The sequence below is a fragment of the Sinocyclocheilus rhinocerous genome, unplaced genomic scaffold, assembly GCF_001515625.1.
Source record: "Sinocyclocheilus rhinocerous isolate Xijiao unplaced genomic scaffold, SAMN03320098_v1.1 scaffold892, whole genome shotgun sequence".
Classification (NCBI taxonomy): Eukaryota; Metazoa; Chordata; class Actinopteri; order Cypriniformes; family Cyprinidae; genus Sinocyclocheilus; species Sinocyclocheilus rhinocerous.
Window position 1 is genome coordinate 720,478 of NW_015642825.1, and position 20,081 is coordinate 740,558.

At 38.7% G+C, this 20,081-nt stretch overlaps 1 protein-coding gene and 1 pseudogene across 1 annotated transcript; both read left to right on the top strand.

The window, feature by feature from the left end:
- Nucleotides 1-1,136: 1,136 nt before the first annotated feature.
- On the top strand, nt 1,137-7,115 carry LOC107756701 (stanniocalcin-2-like; annotated as a pseudogene).
- Nucleotides 7,116-15,688: 8,573 nt separating this feature from the next.
- On the top strand, nt 15,689-17,700 carry nkx2.5 (NK2 homeobox 5). The gene is made up of 2 exons (XM_016573890.1): nt 15,689-16,034; nt 17,096-17,700. Exons 1-2 carry the CDS (start codon nt 15,689-15,691, stop codon nt 17,698-17,700), a joined length of 951 nt encoding a protein of 316 aa, XP_016429376.1.
- Nucleotides 17,701-20,081: the final 2,381 nt, after the last annotated feature.

The following is a 20,081-nucleotide window of genomic DNA, read 5'->3' on the forward strand; positions in this document are numbered from 1 at the left end:
AAGCCACACGGACTGTAATGAGCTGGAGGGCTTGGCTGTAATCTGCCAACACTGCTGCAATATAAATCACAGCATAAAAACACTCTATAATAGCACATTGTTAAAAGCCAGTAAAAGCTGGGGTCCAAGGCACTATTTTCACACGTTTGGAATGAAAGTGCATTTTTGGCGAATTGTGCTCGGCTTGTAAAAAACGCTCCTTTCACGAGTCAGGTGAGTTTATGCAGCAAAGCACGCTTTCAAGTCGCAAAGGCATAGCGAGTCTTTCCAGCATAGTAGGGAGTGCTTTATGACCTGCTGATACTCGCATATCTTTTTTCTCCACTATCACGGTTCCTGGAAGAAGCTCGGACATTCCTGATCTTCTTCTCACCGAGCACCCTTCTCTGCTTCCAAGTCACCAAGCTTCCTGGGCCCTCTCCATTTCACCCAGCCCGCTTGAATGTGGCAAGCATTTATTTATTTAGAACGCTTATATTATAGTTATATGTGTGTGTTGTTGTTTTATATTAGTTGTTGTTAGTTTTTTTTTTACCTTTATTTGATTGTACAGCACATTGGTCAACCTTGCATTGTTTTAATGGTGCTCTGTAAAACAAACAAACAATATATGCAGCATGTGAATACAACTTAATAGGCTTAAATATTAAAAACTTTGAAATATTAAAATTGTAAACAGTCACAGCGATGACCAGCGTAATTTGCGTTTGTTTTTCTTTTTCATATTTATTTTATGGAAAAATACTAGTATTCATATTTCCTGTTGGAGTTCTTTATGACTTGATTTCTATAAATTCGTGGATTTAATATGCATTTCCTTTCAAATTTGAGTCATATCCTCTTCTGTAACAATCCATCAGTTACAGTATACCATTAACAGCAACACCTATAATCACAGTTCTGAAGACTCGCATGCTCTTTCTTGTCCTTACAAACTGCCTAATGCCTCATAAGCATTTGTAGAGTAAATACCCACCCACCCTTTCACATTTTACAAGCTTAGTTTATGTCAAGTAGAGACAACTTTCGCCAGACACACCCCTAAAACTTGTGCGTGGTGGTCTGCGTTTCTGATTGGTCGGTAAGCACGACTGACAACACCTGCTTAACTCCTTCATCCAAATTGACACCCGGACTCTGGGAAATATATCCAGCATCCATCCCGTCTCCACTCTCACACGCTCTCGGTATCATCTCGACCAGTGTCCACATCAGATCCCGGGCTGACAGCCTGTCATTATTTACCCAGTGTAGAAATGTTGATCAAATGCGCACTAGCTTTGCTGCTTCTCTCCGTCTTGGGGGAAGCGGTGGGAACGGATAACGTTGACGTTCACGAGAGTCACCCCGAGAAACCGGCCAGTCAGAAGGGACGTCTCTCCTTACAGAACACAGGTAAGAGAATGCAAGTGTTGTGAAGCTATATGATCGAAGCCCGAACTTTGTGTTGTGCGTGCGGACACGTGCGTGATAAGATGTGCATTGGCCGGTTTTGCGCTGAAAACGCGCTCTGACCGCGCGTCTCCAGCGCAAAACCGGCCAATGCACATCTTATCACGCGCGGCGCGACGTTTTCCGAAAACGCAGGAAGACGATATCTCGTAAATACGGAGCACGCGTAGAGAAATCCAATATCTTCGTAAACTATTAATAGTGTGACACAAGGTAGACAAAGGTATACGGTGACATTGCTGTAAGGTTCGCGCGTGTCTTATTTTCGAGCGCAGAGAGGATTTGTGTTTACGTACGACATCCTCGGCTGGTATTTTAGTTTTGAGTGCAGATAACTGCCATGCAAAGTGTTCGCACGATCATTATAAAGAGCATCGAATATAAACGGACGCAACTTTTGTTGCATTGTGCGGACGAGCAAGTTAAACCTGTAACGTGGTGGAGTGATGCAATGACTCTACATGTTGCACTAGAGGTGGATCAAACTTAACCTTTCTCACGGCAGAAAAGCAATTCCATCCCGTGCATGCATGACAAATAAAAAAACAGCAGCCATATCAGTACGCGAGTATCGCAGAAGAGCTCAGTGGGTCACTGCTGCGTGATTGCGCGCACGATCCACACGTCCGTTCCCGCACAAACGCCGGCGCGAGCGACGCGGCAGCTCACTTTACATCGGCACAGATCTACTGCAATGCATTGATACTAATATTGGGTAGTGTATTCATATACAATACCTTAAAAACCACTCATTTACTGTTTTCTGTCCAGCTGAAATGTTTTAGGAAAACTCTACAAATCTTTTGGAATACCTAAACTAGAATATTTAGGTAGAATATTTATGATTATTTTAAGTGATGTGTTTAGAAATACTATTTCACGTAGTATATTTAATAATACTACTCTGGATATTTCTGTGTAAATAAATAATAACCACTCATCTCTGTCAGACACGTTAACAAAATAGTATGTTTTTGTCCTCATCAGAGCATATGTCTGATTGTCTTCCATCTCCTTTTTGTGAAGACAGACATCGTTATGTTCATGTGTTTGATTGTCAGATTGGCTCACATAATGTTATGTTGGAGAAAGACAAACAATCAGTCTGTGTTTTACAATTAATCTCTTTACAAAAGCATGAGGACTGTAGTAGCCATTGTGAGATCCCTTGAAATAACTTTTTTTTAACATTTCTAGTGCAATTTGTAATGTGATAGCTGCAGAGCTTTTTACTTTTCATGAACTGTTTTGCCTCATGCTTTGGCTTTTTACTGACACAATGGGGTGTAAATTTCACAGTAAATTTTATTAACCGTTTGCCTTGCATTAGAGTAAATGCCATGATAAATTTAGTCATTTTTGACTTTTTACAGCATAGGATTTGTTCAATTTCAAATAAAAGTCAGTAAATGGCCAATATGCATAATGTTTGTATTTGCCCTCTGGTTGCAGTTGTAAAACTAAAATATTTCATTAATGTAGTTCAGTGCAGCCTTTCTCTTACTCACTTTATTAGGACATGACTTACAGACACACCACAAACCGTTTTCTAAAGTCTGCCATTGTGGTCATGAAAAATGCACCTGAATGTCTATATCTTTGTGAGTTGATCTAATGTATCAAACATTTATCAGTGCTTCTGCAACCTCTTAATAAGGGAATAAAGTGCCCCTGTGTGTATTAGCATGTTTGAGCAATCAGAATTTCTTTTATTTTCTTTAAAGATCTAATTAAAAATCATATTCATGTTTCCATATGCTATTTGCTATTCTCTATTTCCCTGGTTATTTCCTGAAACTCAGTAGTCCTTGCTCTTCTCTACAGCAAGGTAAAAGCAATCTCGTCCTGCCCTATATACAGTTAACCTTGCTTTCCCACATCTCAGGCAGTTGCTGCAAGATGCCTCCCAGTTTGATGGACTTTAATAGCATACCTTAATTACCACAGCGCGCTCTCAGCTAAATTTGTCCCCTAAATACAGTTCTTCAATTTTCACAGAAGAAACAAAGCCGGAAAATAGGCCTCCGCATTCATATGTAAAAGGTTGTGTCAAGTATATATTTCAAAAGCAGCTTTATTTCTTATTTAAAAATAGACCTGTTGTAGAGATCGCTTTGGAAAATGTCGGCTGTGTTGCAAACTCTTTATTTAGCTTTTGTCTTTCTACTCTCTGCAGCTGAGATCCAGCACTGTCTCGTGAGCGCAGGAGACGTGGGCTGCGGCGTCTTCGAGTGTTTCGAGAACAACTCCTGCGAAATCCGGGGCCTTCAGGAAATCTGCATGACCTTCCTGCACAATGCTGGCAAGTTTGACTCGCAGGTAAGCACACGGTTGCCCCAGTCTCCCACGGGGTTCATGTCCCTCAGACGCAGCCAGAGGATGACCCTGCGACCGGACCGGCCAGCTGGCACCGCCTCCAGCCTGGCTCGTGTTTCACAAGGTGCAGGTGGATTTGAAGCAGAGGGTTTCAAGCTTGTAACGCGGTCTCAAGATGTGTGTCTAGCAAAAACAGTTCTACTATTAGTCCATATTATCCCAGCAGAGAAAGAAAGGCTGTTTATGACTGCGGATCTGATAAGACTCTGTCTTAAATACTCACAGGGCAAGTCCTTCATCAAGGATGCACTGAAGTGCATGGCTCACGGCTTAAGGCACAAGTTCAGCTGCATCAGCCGAAAATGCCTGGCCATAAAGGAGATGGTCTTCCAGCTTCAGCGGGAGTGCTACGTGAAACACAACCTCTGCTCAGCTGCTAAAGACAACGTCAATGTCATGGTGGAAATGATACATTTCCAAAACTTATTTCCCAAAGGGTAGGTTTCACACTAGGCGTATCAGCTTTCCCTGCTCTTGTTTGCACGTACTCGTACTATATGGTTTCCTGTTTGTGTGCCTTGGTATTGTTTGAGGTTTTGCGAATAGGCCTTTTACGATCATGAATTATGTGCTGACGATTGTCATACAAATAATGGAGATGTTCATGTCACTTATAATGTAAGCCTAATCATACTTTTTTCATATCTTGCTTGGAATTGTATAATTGCATAGGCCCATATGATTTATATTTATGCTTTGAAAATTAATATTTATGTAATTAATTGTAATAATATAATATAATGCGGTCTGATCAAGCCCACAAGCCTTCATTTCATTTAAAGGCTATCTTTGTGTACTTTAAAAGTGTTTTTATTATTTATTTACTACCCTGGAAAAGATGACACGATATTGCCAATTTGATAAGTGCTTAAGGAAATAGTCCACCAAAAAATGAAAAATCCATGTCGTTCCAAACCTTTATAACTTCCTTTCTCCTGTGGAACACAGAAGAAGATATTCTGACGAATGGTGGTCATCAAAACAGTTTCGGTTCCCATTGACTTTAATTTTATGGTCAAAAAATATAATGGAAGTCAATGGGAACCAAAACTGATTGGGAAAATATCCCTTTAAATTTCCTTTATTTGGAGTTATTAATTATCCATTATCTCATATCATTGTGGTTAGATCAAATAACCACGATCTGACAATTAACCAATAATCACGTCACGCCTGGTTTCAAGTTTGTTTGTTTATTAAATAAATGCAGTTGATGACATAATAAATATTCAAATGAATAAAGTCTGTTATTTCCCTTTAGCTGCGTGTTTCCAGGCAATTGATGTACTTTTCCATTTTAAAATACGTGTGGAGCTATGTAAAGTTAATTTAAGTAAGTTAATTTATTTATTCACACACTGTGTTGAGTCTGAGGAGCAGTTGCGTCTCGTTAAAGGTCCACACAGTCACTGTACAGTGACATAAACTGTCATTGCAGTGTCTTTTCCAGCACTGGCCTATAATGAACATATGAGGACAACAGGGAACAGAGTCAGCATTTTGAAGTAGAGCAGCAGTGCTTTAACCGTGACTGACCGCTATCATCCCGCTTTCTTAGGCCGTACGTTGAGCTGGTGAACATCTTGCTCAGTTGTGGAGAGGAGGTGAAGGCAGCTATTACGCGGAGCGTGCGTCTGCAGTGCGAGCAGAACTGGGGCGCTCTGTGCGACAGCCTGAGCATCTGTACATCCATCCCAGCTGCTCCAGCGTCAGGCGGCCTCGAGCGACGTCCGCCGCTTTCCTCCCATTCAGACGGCGAGCACCACAAGGGCGCTCGACAAGGAGACAAGGACAAACCAGGCAGGGTCGGGTTCGGTTCCCACACAAGAAGCCGGAGCCAAGGCCCGCGCCGCGCCAGTTTAGATGCCGGCCCCGCCGAGCAGGAAAACTCAAAAGATCAGCGACATTCGGAGGTGAAATAGCAGGATCACCTAAAATGACCATGACACCCCAATCCCCCACTTCACAGACTCAGCAGACCTCTTAATTCAACCCATCCACCCTCACGTCTCCACAGTCATTCCAGCACTCCCAAACTGTAACTCTCAAACATTTTGCAGGGTAAATGTGGTGCAGCTTTTTTGATACTCCAGATTATAGGACAGATTGTTAATTTTGTAGTATTAAGACCAGTGCTTTTATTTTAGTTCTAATACAGCAACTCTATTTTGCAAATCATATCCTCCTTAAGATTCAATCACCTTGTTTATTTATTTTATGCTTTATGCAGTGTTTGAACATAAAACATGTACATATAAATCTATGTATATCTATATTTATATAAACGCATCTAAATATAGCCTCCATATTCAGTAATACTATATGTAATATAGTGCAAATAATGCTTGCTGTTGTATTAGTTACATTATTGCACCAATTACGCATCTGACTGTAGATATGTAAGATATATTTGTTTGTTTCAGAAATGTGTGTGTAATTGTTATTTGAAATACTTGATTAAATCCCAGCTGTACAGGATTGAAGTCCAGGTCTAGCACATACGACGCTCTGTGCTTCATAGAAGGAAAACGAAGTCAAAACAACATCCAGTAACAAGCTTATTGTGCCTTGAGAATATTACATAGAGGCTTTACCCCAAAATGAACTGTGGAACCAGAGCAGATGGTATCTGCCTCAAGTCTCAGTATTTGATAAAGCGCCCTGATAGTATCGCTTCAGTCTAATGTGTATGCTGCATTTCTGGGCTTTGCCCAAACCGATTAGTTGAACATAGGAACAACTTTAGCGCACAGTGTCTCATGGAAAGCAGGCCTGCCTGTGCTCTGGCCAAGTCCACAGCCAGCCGCTGGTGTTTCCAAGTAAAAAAAAATATCAGTTTTCTCCCAGAGCCACTGAGAAGAGCCAGAAGCTGGAATTGTAGTCGGCTGGCCTCAAACCCAGGAACTGGGTTAAGTCTACATAAGAAGCTCAGGGTATTACTGACAATAATATTGAAATGGGTGAATTATTGTTTACTATAGTTTCGAAAAGAATTGTTTTGGGTCCTTGCCACGTGATTGGTTAATAAAATGTTCAGAGCTGATTGTTGGTTTAAGAATAAGGAGCAGCCTGTACAGTTCTGCTATTCATCAGCCTAAAGACAACAGTAGTTACTTTGACCAATCATATTCTTAATTCACTCAGGTATTCCAATGAACGTGGGCAAAATGTGGTCAACTTTGGGTTTAAACCTGGAAAATTTATTTTCAGATTGTTACAAGAAAAAAATCTGTGTACAACTATTACATTGAATGATAGATTCCATATTGGTACAGATAGCATGTGTTCCAATTGTTTTAGAAAAATAAATACTGTAGCTCATTTCTTACTCAGATGTGTCTTTCTGGATAATTTTTTCACACATTTTATCACACACAACAAAAGTCATGAATTAGACATTTATTTATAATATATAGTATTTTTAATATTATCATAATATAACTTTTTTTTTTTTATTGTGGTCATTTGTAAAAAAAAAAATTTGGCTTTGGCATTATATCATCTAATTGCAGGAGTTTAAAAAAATGTATGGTTTCAGTGACCTGGCGCTGCGTGTGGATGAACAGCCAAACCATGTAGATAAAGCTGCGGTTTTAAAAATAACCATGTTCGTGTGGATAGGGCCTTAGTTACATTGTTCCGTCGTTAGATGGCGACAAGAGACTGTTTTTATGAGCGAGTCAGCAGCAAATACTTTTATATACTCCGGAGCAGAAGGTGGCGGTAATGCACCTATTTACGTTGGTTGCCAGCCGCAGTGAAATACCAAGAAGTAGAAGAAGAGAAGAAACTTTTATATTGAAAGAGACTGAAACAGGGTTGGAAACAAGGACGTTATTTGTATTTTCAACTACACCTTACAAGACACAGATAACAAATGCAGTGAGCAGCGCTGTCATCGGAAATCACCCTTAACAAATGAAGAATGAATGCTGTATCAGATGCAGGTAATCACGCTCGCTCACTCATAAAACTCGAATCTACATAATACAATGAGCTTCTAATACTGTAACACAATAAGCTTTCAATGACGCAACTCAACGTTCCTTCGTTACTAGTTCAAAAAAATCTTTTTCGAACGTTTTCGTTTTTGAATTGTTGACTTGAGATTTGAATCCGTGGCGGAAGGAAGTAGTTCCGCACACAGAGTAGTCTTTAAAAGACACTCCGTGGTTGTTTCTTATTTATTTTCACACTTGTGCCGTCGAACTGTTGTATAAACGCAATAAAAACGCAAAAAAATAAATAATAATAGTTTTTACACAGTGAGGGTGATGAGTCCACATAGACATTAATCATAGTAAAACTCAATTCAAACAGGCCTGAATTTCCAAGAATCTGGTTTCTATAAGAGAAAAAAAGTTATAGACAGGTCCATGTTGTCTGGAGCCAGCACCGATGATGTGAAGAGCGTTCTTCTTGACTGGCACATAAAGCTGTCAGGGCGTGTGGCATGGGGTTGACGCCAGGCTGAGCTGCAGCAGGCACCTCCACCAGCCTCCTGCAGAAACACTCAGCTCATCGCAACAGTGGGAAAAACGCTCTTTCTCTCGTCGGAGTGGAATGAGACCACCGCACCGTAAACAAGCTCCCCTTCGCTCTGGCTCGGCCTCTCCTGTCATAGGGCTGAAGATCTATGTCTAGGCTTTATGAGGCTCTGGTGGCTGTGGTCGAGCAGCAGGCGAACTGGTTCTCAGGCTGGGCCGCTGCAGCTAATATATGACAGGCCAACGCCACAACAAAGTGGCCATTCTGAATGCTGATGAATTTACTGAGCTGGAGGTGTGGGTGATCTGGTCATGCAGTCACAAACATGTCATCAGGCTCCCAAAGAGCCCCGTTTTCAGAGATGGCTGGAACAGGGCAGTTTAAATCTCATGCATCAATACCCAAAAGGCCTTAGTTGTGAATCAACGTGTGCGAGTCAGCTGCAGCTGGTATTGTATTCAGGGGTATTCCTCAGAAAAAAAATATTGTGCATGTCATATATTTTGTCAGCGTTTCCGAGTACACTGACACAGATATGACTTAAAAGCTACTGTTACATGGCATACATGATAAAAACTGAAAGGACGCAGAGATCGATTAACCTACTTTAGTCAGGTTAGACGTCATATTGAATTTAAAGGATTAGTTCACTTTCAGAATAAAAATTTCTTGATAATTCACTCAGAAATGAAGGTTTTTGAGGAAAACATTCCAGGATTTTTCTCCACATAATGGACTTCAATGGGGACCAACGGGCTGAAGGTCCAAATTGCAGTTTCAGTGCAGCTTCAAAGGGCTCTACACGATCCCAGCCGAGGAATAAAGGTCTTATCTATGGAAACCATCTGTCATTTTCTAAAAAAAAAAAATTACAATTTATATACTTTTTAAACCACAAATGCTCATCTTGCACTAGCTCTGCGATGCGCGTCCGCAAAACCATGCATTACGTAATCACGTTGGAAAGGTCACGCGCGGTCAGCTCTTCGTCTGTGTACTCCAGTTCAAAAAGGTAGTGTAGGGCGAAAAACTCCATCTCATTGTCTCCTACAACTTCAAAATGCCCTTTTTTTTTTTTGTAAAGTGCATTTGACTTTCTTTGCACGTTCACTTTGTAAACACTGGGTCGGTACTTCCGTGACCTTTCCAGTGCGATTATGTAATGCGTGAAGTCGAGCTAGTGCAAGACCAGCATTTGTGGTTAAAGTATATAAATGTTTATTTTTTTTAGAAAATGACTGATGGTTTCGCTAGTCAGATAAAAGCCTTATTCCTCGGCTTGGATCGTGTAGAGCTCTTTGAAGCTGCACTGAAACTGCAATTTGGACCTTCAGCACGTTGTGCACCATTGAAGTCCATTATATGGAGAAAAATCCTGGAATGTTTTCCTCAAAAACCTTCTCTACGTTGTCAAGCGACGAATAGGGGGTACCCTCAACGTCGGCTTATGGACGTGAGGGGGAAATTACCAAACGGCAGTATGTGACGAATAGGGGTGAGACCGTGTTGGCCGTTTAAAGGTCCTAAATCCTTTAATTTTCACAATTCTCAACTTTCAAAACTGTTTTGAGTTTTTGTTTGAAAGCCGTTTGGTCAGCTGAACAATTGGTATGTTGTTAGTACAGTCCATTGAACACATTGTACTTCTGTCTCTCACAGTCTAATTAAACATGGCGGTACCCGTGGTCTATAGACTATCAAACAACCAAGACTATCAATCAATGTTTTTAGAATTTGATTCTATGTCTTTGTTTTATGTGCTTGAATCAATGTGACAGGCTCTTTCTTCTCTTGGATGACCGCTACCCTCGATGCAAGCACTGCGTTACTGCCCTCTAGAGGTCATTTATATACAATGCCTGTGGAAATCAACAGCTTTGTTCAAGATTTGGAGGTTAAATTGAAAACGGTTAACGTTGAGTAATGCAATGTGAGGAAAATAGAATACTTTAGAGCGTTGTAATTTGTTATGTTTCATATTTGTTATTGAGAAAGCCTAAACTTAATTTAAAAACATTCGTATTTCCATTTGCATTTAAGAAATTGGTTAAATGTTTTTTTTGTTTGTTTTTTTACTTTTTTGTGCATCGAACAATGGACATTGAAAAGACAGAACAGATAGAATCTCTACAGGAATAAAACTGGAACACTATACCAGAATGAATGATATCATAGTCACCAGATTGGAAATCAAACCCCGACTCCTTACAAACCCCGAAAAAATACAATCTGTGTGGTCTCCAAAAAATGTAAAATATTTATTAAGCTGAATGGAACAGAGCAAGCCAAATTGTTAGTCATTAGGGATCTGGAGGAGCTGGATAACTAATAACGCCAAACGATAATAAGGTAATGGAATACACCCAGTAGTCAGAAAGAATAAATAGGACAAAAGTCATTTCCTGAATATAAGCAGTCATCTGGACTAGATACCTTTGCATATACAGAGCATAACATGCAGGACATTGAAAATAATAAACTTATCAATATTAATAACTGCTGCAATATAACTTTTCAATTAGAGCACAATATATCAATTATCCACTTTAACAGCAGAAGCCTATATGCCAACTTCCACAGCATTAAAGAATATTTAAGACAATTTAAGAATCATTTTAACATCATAGCAATATCAGAGACTTGGATCAACACTGAGAAAGGTGTGGATTTTGAGATTGAGGGTTATTAATTAAATTATAAAAATAGAGTGAATTGAAGTGGAGGAGGCATGATAATATATGTGGATAACAGATTGAATTATAAGGTGGACATGATGCTGTTGATGACCCGTTGGAATGTATTACTGTGGAAATATGTATGGAAAGAACATTAAAAAAGATTATGTTCATATGTGGAGATTATAACATTGACCTGTTAAATCCAAAAAAGCATAAACAAGAGAAGATTTCATCAATACAATGTATAGCATGGCTTTATATCCAACAATCACTAGACCTAGTAGAATCACATTTCACAGTGCTATATTGATAGACAATATATTCATGAACATTATGGAAAACAGTATGGATAGTGGGTTATTATATAATGACACCAGTGGCCCATTTTTATTGACTATCACTGTAAGTATACTAGATATTAGTTATTTCAAATATAAAAGAGTAAGAACTGTAGAAAACAAATGCTTTTAAGAAAGAATTATTGAAACAAAACTGGAAATTAGTATGATGAAGATGATACTGATAAAGCATATGATGGATTCCTAAAGATTGTTTCATCACTGAATGACAAAAACTGTCCTGTAAAACAATATAATAATAAACAAAAGCAAATAAATATTCCATGGATTACTAAAGGTTTATTAAATGCCTGCAAAAAGAAAATCACACTGTATAAACAATTTATTAAGTATCCAGAAGCATAAAATAAAAAAAGTATTAGAATTGATTAATTAATATGAGAATCTGTAAGAAGGAATAATATAATAAAATATTAGATTATAATAAAAATAATATGAAAGGTATATTCTACATAGTATTATTAGAAATGGAACTAAAAATATCCGCTGGAACGCCACTCTCTCGTGAAAGCTCGTACGACAGTTAGCAGAAGCTAGAGATTATCCTTTATAAAGTTTTAAATATGGATATTTTTCTTACAAAAACCCATTGATTCGCTTCAGGAGGCCTTTATTAAAGGGGTCATATGATGCAAGGTAAGTTTTCCTTTCTCTTTGGAGTGTTACAAGCTGTTCGTGAATAGATAAAATCTCTAAAGTTGCAAAGACTAAAGTCTCAAACCCAAAGAGATATTCTTTGTCAAAGTTAAGAGTCAACCACTATGGTGAGGGGCGTAACATTTCCGTCACACGCTTGAGGTATTCGGCCAATCACAACACACTGGATAGCTGGCCAATCACAGCACACCTCGCTTTTCAGAACGATGAACTTTGTAAAAATCTACGCGTTTCAGAAAGGCGGGGCATAGAGGAGAAACAATAATGTACAGTATGTGGAAAATAATGTGTTTTTTGAACCTTAAACCGTATAAACACATTGCATTACACCAAATCATATGACCCCTTTAACCCCCCCCAAGAGCCATGTGGAGCACTTTTTATGATGGATTGGCGCAGTTTATTGGACTTCTATTGGACTATTGAACATCAACACCCATTCACTGCCATTATAAAGCTTGGAAGAGCCAGGATCATTTTTAATATAACTCCGATTGTATTCGTCTGAAAGAAGAAAGTCATATACACCTAGAATGGCTTGAGGGTGGGTAAATCATGGGGTAACTTTAATTTTTGGGTGAACTATCCCTTTAAGCATTGGTTATTCAGCTTCTCTCTGTTTAAAGCTGTAGTATGTGACCTTTAATAAATATTTCTGCCAGTATAATTGCCAGACGGACATGTTTATGTTTTTGTGAAGAGGTTAATGGAGAAACGGCTCTGCTGACTGTGTTAATACACGAATGAATGAAACAGTGACAGCAATATCACTGCTATGTTAAAATCCGCCACCAGGAGGCGGGTTCAGCAAAACCTAAGGAGTCTAGATTAGCAAATGTGTAGTTTAATTTCACAGACAAAAATAATAAGTGTTATACATTAGCTATATTGTAAAATAATGTGTTAGAAATCATTATGAAAATGGAAGTGTTATGAGAAAAGTGTACGGGGTCTCCATCTTCTGAACAGGGAATGTTTTCCACATTCAGTGGCATTCATGAACTCAGCTGCCGGATGGTCTGTGAAATCATACGGGAGGAACCAGCTGCAAAAGCCCTCTTTAATTATGATTAATATAGTGACAAAGCCTTTTTGAAATATGAGCATATGAACACGTTTCAATGTGAGCGAGTAGTCAAAACTATTCTGAGTTATCCAAAGGAGAGCAGGTCATCTGACTCCCATCGGGAGCATTCATGTTACTGTCTGCCCGACTAATCCACTGCCAAAGCTGTGAACATGAGTTCATAAAGAAAATTGTTATTCCCCGAGACGTGCAAGACAAATGATGTGATGACAAAACGCACAGCTCTAAGTCGCCTTAATGATTTTCTTCTTCTGTACTTCATGCAATATTACAGATTACATCTACATCTGATTTTACAGTCCTCACATGTTGTTTTGTTTTGTTTTGCAACTTCAACTTTGTATTTTTTATTTCAATTCATGAATTAATAATGTGTAGGCTATTTAACTTTTAGGGATGAACTACACAAATGCATGTATAGTTAAAGTCTTCATATAGTTTGATTTAGGCTAGTTAAACATTTTAATCATTGTAATAATAAATAATGACTATAACTTTGAATCTATGAAATGTCACTTTATCTTTTCTTTCTTTCACGTTAAAACCGTCCAGTTATAATTTAACCGACACAAGATTGCTCACAAATAAACATTAGAAACAATTGGAAAAGTGGACCTTGGTTTTATAAAAGTACTTCGTTAAAATCTATATGTTGTCGGACATAAAAACATGTAGCAAGCGAGAAAGTATTTAGAAAAGCGGATTCTTGATACAAAATAAAGGTAAAACTCCTTAATTGGTGTATAAGTTATATATATATATATATATATATATATAGCCTATATATACACATACACACACACACACACACACACACACACGTATGCATGCATACATCATTGAACACAATAAAAAAAAAATTCATTTTAATGAAAAGAATTGTTTAAAAATAAGCGTCACAATGTAAAGAAAACATTTGTGAATATTTAGACAAATTCTATAATAAAAAGCTGACTTGACATTTAGCACGGGTCCGATTTAGTTGAAGAAAGTCTAAACACAGCTGCCTATATGTGTTAGTGTTAAAAACGTGTTCAATTAAATGCAAGACCATTCAAATCCGCAGGCAGGTCTCGCGCATGAGCTTCCTTCGGGAGGTGTTAAATCTGGAAGTGATTGACGGGGATGAAGAGCTGCGCAGGTCTGTGTTTCAGTCCGGGCTCTCATCACTGCAGCAGACTCATTTAGATAACACCCGTCTCACCCCTCTGCCCCATCATTTCCTAAACAGGTCGGCCTACAGGAAGTTTTCAAGAACGTTATCCAACTCTTTATCTGCTCCATATGCTCCGTTGAAAGACAAACCTGCAGATGCAGTTACTTTGTGGGAGTTTGTGCCTCTTCTTCTCTCGACCATGTAGTCTGTCATAATATTTATTTCAGAAATGCATCAAACAAGACGAATTATTCGTCTGCTCCAAGCAAGCTCTGTCTCAGAAAATCGTAGTAAACTCTCAGAAACATTTGCACGTTTTCTGCTCCATCCGTCATGAGGACTGTCACTGACTGCAGTGGCGCTCAGTGGAGGAGATGCTTCATAAATCACCCTGATATAAAGCAGTTTCCATAAGCTGCGGAGTCAGTTTACTTTATTTCACCAATTATTGCAGCGACGGATAAGGGAGTGTTGATTCGCTCGTTATAAATAAATAATTCCAAAATATAAAATAAAAGAAGTCCTATAACTGGCATAGCGTGTTACCAAAATATCATCAGTCACAGAAGTCTAGAAGTCTACACTGTACATGTGTTCTTGTAATATCCATATAATTTCCGCCACACCGGTCTATATTTTATATTGCCATATGTTGCTCTTCTGCTGCATGCGGCTGTTCGGCGTGGGTGGGTTTCTGGTTTGTTGTCATCTGTTATCACGTCTTGATAACAAACCCAGTGGCACCAGAATCTTTCAGTGGTAGACAGTTGGGTTTGTCATTGCAGGTTTCAGGTTCCGGCAGTGGCACTGTCTGGTCCCTTGGGGGAAACTCTTCTCTGGCCTGTATGGTTTCCTCTGGATTAAGCAATTAAGAAGAAAACAAACAAACTGAGTGCACACTTTTGCGCTCCGTGCCAGATCCAGCCAAAAGGGACATTTGCAGCCTCGTAGGTACAATTAAAAGAGATGATTTAAATCAGAGCCGACAGACTTCACTTTACTGCCATTAAAAAGCGTCCATCTTTGCCTGTTATTATTAGCTAGCCTATATGCTGCAACACCAAACGATTGTTAAGAACATTATAAATAACAATAAATATAATATGGATAAAAGCAATGTTTGTTGGTGTGAGAAAAGTTGCTATAATTGGTGGATATTTATCTTATGCATGGATATGGAGGTCTCACAAGTCATTTAAATATTATGCGCCATTTGGCCAATGAAAAGCTCTGAAATGTTGTGCGCGCTGCTGACCCCGCCCCTCTGACTCATTACAGCAGTCACTCCTTACACCCCGAAAGTGTGTTATGAGGGCTCTATTAGAAAGGTGAACGTGGGTTTATACCTCTAAACACAAAAGTTTAACCCTATTCATTAAACGACTCCGCACCCCTGATAAATGCTAACCGGATTGCCCAAGAGGACCATCATTCCATGGCAATGTTCTCCAGCCAGATGACTTCCACTCCTTTCTCAGTGCGGGACATATTGAACCTGGAGCAGAATCAGGAGGACTTGGTCTCTCTGGACATGTCTCAGCGGCTGGACAGTGCACTTATTCCGACCTCATCCTGCATGCTGTCCACTTTCAAACAAGAGCAGTTCATGAAAATGCCATCCGGAGCCTCTCTCTTCAGCGAAGACCTTCAGGACGACAAAGGCAACAAAAACAGCCCTCTGAACTTCGGTACCGCTGCCTTTTATGGGAAGAACTTCCTAGAAATGGACTATGTTAAAGACGCAAAGATGGATGACACGTTTGAAGAAAACGAGGCAAAAGGTGAGCCTTCAGAGTCGGACATTTATTGGAAATTAAACACAGATGCGTTTCAAGTTTATTTAAATTCTCAGCAAGCTCAGCTGAAAAATTTACAACTCGGTATTGATTAAAAAAAAAAAAAAACATTTTAAACAAGTTGTCTAGATTGGTTATAACACTAGTTAGGCTACCATAAATCAATACGACAATTGTAATTTTTTTCTTAATTTTTATTCTGCTTTTTAGTAATACAACTCTTTTTTTTCGCCAGAAAAAGTTCAAGATTAAAATCAGTATGTGCACTCTTATAAATAGCCCAAAGTTATTATTATTATTATTATTATTATTATTATTATTATTATTATAGGCATCTTTGCATGGTTCCATAGTGAAACTTTTAACATCCACCGATCTTTTTATACTGGAAAAAAAGGTTCTTCAGATTAAACTGTTTTTCACACTTATAGGAAAAATAGTTCTTTTAAGAACTGTTCACAAAAAGATTCTTTAGGGAATCCAAAATAGTTATTTTATGTAATCGCTGCGGAAACTCACCAGTGCACAAAAATCAACTCAATTGCTCAACTAAAATTTTAAATGTTTTAAATTACGTTTTAAAATTTTAAAGTAGGCCTAAAATCCAAGAGGTTCAAACGTTACAACTTGCAGTGAAAAGACCACGTATTAGTAAGTAGGCTAAGTAAATAAATACTACATCATGTTCAGGTTCAGGTTCACTTTATTTGTACCCATAGGTAGACTAGGTTTGCAGTGTTATGAGTTCTCACATCTTTCACATTTTACAGACACCACAAACATTAACCAACATATATGATAAAAGTGCTTTAAGGTTCCCAGCATCACTAAAAAACCGCCTAGACTAAAAACAACAAATTACCAAAAATTAAATAAACAACAATGTTCCTAAGACCTATCCTTGTTCAACTGAGTGATACATCCTACATGGATTAGGCTACACGGTTTAATTTCTAAATGGAATGAATGGATAAAAACAGTTGTTATTAAATTGACGATTTGTGTCCCATTCAATTCTATCAATGAAATAAATCGTCCATTTTCAGACATCAGCTGCTCTCAGGAAGATCCACGTGAAGATCTGAAGCTGGATGATGCGGATCGACCCAAGCAGAGGAAAAGGAGGAAGCCTCGTGTTCTGTTCTCTCAAGCGCAGGTGTACGAGCTGGAGCGACTCTTCAAACAGCAGAAATACCTCTCCGCACCTGAGAGAGATCATCTAGCCAGCGTGCTCAAACTCACCTCCACACAGGTCAAGATCTGGTTCCAGAACAGACGCTACAAGTGCAAGAGGCAGCGTCAGGACCAGACCCTGGAGATGGTGGGCATCGCTCCTCCGAGACGCATCTCGGTGCCGGTTTTGGTTCGGGATGGAAAGCCGTGCCTGGGCGACGCTTCCACATACAACACCTCTTACAATGTGGGGATCAATCATTTCACTTACAACACATACCCAGCAGCCTTTAGTAATTTCCCGAGTCCGGGCAACACGAACTACTCATGCAGCTATCCGTCGAGCATGTCCTCCATCCAGCCCTCGCAGTCCAACAGCAACTACATCAACTTTGGAGTTGGGGATCTAAATAACGCGCAGGCTCCGTTTCAGTCCAGCAGCGGGGTTCCCTCACTACACGGCATCCGAGCTTGGTGAAAAAAAGAACTTTAATTGCATGCATCATTTCTATGGACATTTACATTCGAATGACAAATGATCATTTGAATAGACAGAATCCAGGCCTGGTTGGTTTCGCTCTGTCACATACGTTCATTTTTAGGCTTTAATATTTTATATACGCATTGTTTTCTTTAAAAACCTGTCTGAATAATTTGCTTGCACTTGAGTTAAATTATGAGCGATAAACCGCACGTGAAATATATAGGTAGATTATTTATAATTTTTCACCACATGGCCTTTAAAACTTAGTTACCAAGTTATCTTTCTTTCTTTCTTTCTTTCTTTCTTTCCAAGGTCAGTCTAATTTTTTTCAAATAAAAAACTGACAGACAAATGATATAGACTGTAACCAATAAAGGGCATAAATGAACTATTATTAATAAGAAGAGAATGTCTTTGTGTATAGCCAGAAGTACCTCACGAATACGGCTCGAATTGAGGTTTTGTTATTCATTTGCGTGTGTAAGTCTAATATGTAAACTTTTTGAAGAAATAATAAAGGCTTTTCAAGAATGCAATTATTATTTGGTTTGTGTAACAATTAAAAAATATTATCCTATTAACAACAACAATAGCCTACTAATAATTAATATTTGACGTAATTAATATTCGTAAATTATATTTACGAATTGCATTCCTAAAACTAGGGATGCACCGATACCGATACTGGTATCGGTATCGGCCCGATACTGGCCTCCTGTACTCGTACTCGTACTCGTTAAAATGCCCCGATACCAAACGCCGATACCACACAGCATGTGATAAGCGCCATATTTAAACAAAGAAACACTGACAACAGACAGCAGAAAGGAGTTATGGATGTCTACTACGAAGTATATGTATGCAATGAATATAATGTTAAACATTCAGTATTAAAGCCTGTATAGCTGATGTGTGCGAGCTGATAAACAAAGCACGCTGAGTGGATTGAGCGCGCGGCGGCGCAGATGCGCGAGCTTGTCGAGTGAATATACCTTTCTCACAGACATCACTGGAAAGTTTGTAGTTCGGTCAGATATGTCAAAAACAAGTAAGTAAAACAATGCACAAGTTACTTAACGGTAGGGAGAGAGACAGAGAGGGAGAGAGAGAGAGAGAGCGCGCGCAATTCTGTTGTGTGATCTTTGATGTCCACTCACTTAGCACACGCATCATTTGGATTAAAACGAAAACCATTCATAGGGGCATTCACTATAATCATCATTTATTTTCAACCTTAGGCATACACGACTGTCTAGCGAAAGTGAATCTAGCAGCCTGAGTGAAATGCGCTAGACTGTATTATTCTGCATCAGTACAAACACGTGCAGGCGTTGCGCGTGTTTTGCTTGCTTGAGTGTTTCTGCATTATATGAGTGGCTTTGGAATATAAATCGCAGCACGTTTCAGATGAAAAAACGCGACTTCTATTTCTGAAAATATCACAGTTAGGAGATTTATAACGAGTGGTTCCCTGCATTATTACAGCAAAGCGCGTGATTACAGTACTAAGCCGCTGCTCTAATGCTATTAAATTAAAGATGATGTACCATAGAGCAAAAAAATGAACAGTAAAAGTAACAAAAACTTGTAAAATACATTTTAATGGGCATAATTAAGTGTGAAAATAACCGAAGGATATACAGTGAAACCAAAAATGATTCAGAGACCAGATATAATTTTTGATATTTTTTTACTAGTGGGTGCAGGACACTATAGTTCATTTATGTAAGTGAGGATAGCAAAATAAAGTAAACTGTGACAAATCATACCCAAAAATTCTTCATACAGTGGACTACCAGTAAAATTGATACAAATTTGGGTCCAAAAATTATTCAGACCGAGTCTGGGAAAAAAACTGAAGTTCAGGTTTTCATGAACCTGGGTGACAGCATGCCCAGGAGACTACAGGCTGTCATTGAGGCTAAGGGTTGCCCGACAAAGTATTCATAGTTGTGTAAATACTGTCATACTAACAGCTGTCTGAATTATTTTGGTTGATTGTAATCTATTACATACCTTTCTATCAGAATTATCTAGCATTATCAAGATGAATTTGTTCTGACACAGTGTAACTCTGAGTTCTTGTCATATTTTATTACCATTTTCTAAACTATAACGAATAAACTGTGATAATGTGAGAAATGTTGAAGGTGTCTGAATAAATTTTGGTTTGACTGTATCTATTTGATAAATGAAGTTAACCAACTAACATTATACATACCCTTTTGGTTTCTGTACCCAATATTTAAAAAATGTACAAATGCAATAAAAATACCGGTATCGGCATCGGTATCGGCAAGTACCAAAAATAAAAGTATCGGTATCGGGCGAGTACTGGAAAAAGTGGTATCGGTGCATCCCTAAAAATAACTAAA

What these genes read in the sequence shown, in the direction of transcription:
- nkx2.5 (XM_016573890.1), top strand. Translation starts at nt 15,689, where the DNA reads ATGGCAATGTTCTCCAGCCAGATGACTTCCACTCCTTTCTCAGTGCGG. An exon ending in TGAAGAAAACGAGGCAAAAG is followed by an intron (nt 16,035 to 17,095) that starts GTGAGCCTTCAG and finishes GTCCATTTTCAG; the next exon opens with ACATCAGCTGCTCTCAGGAA.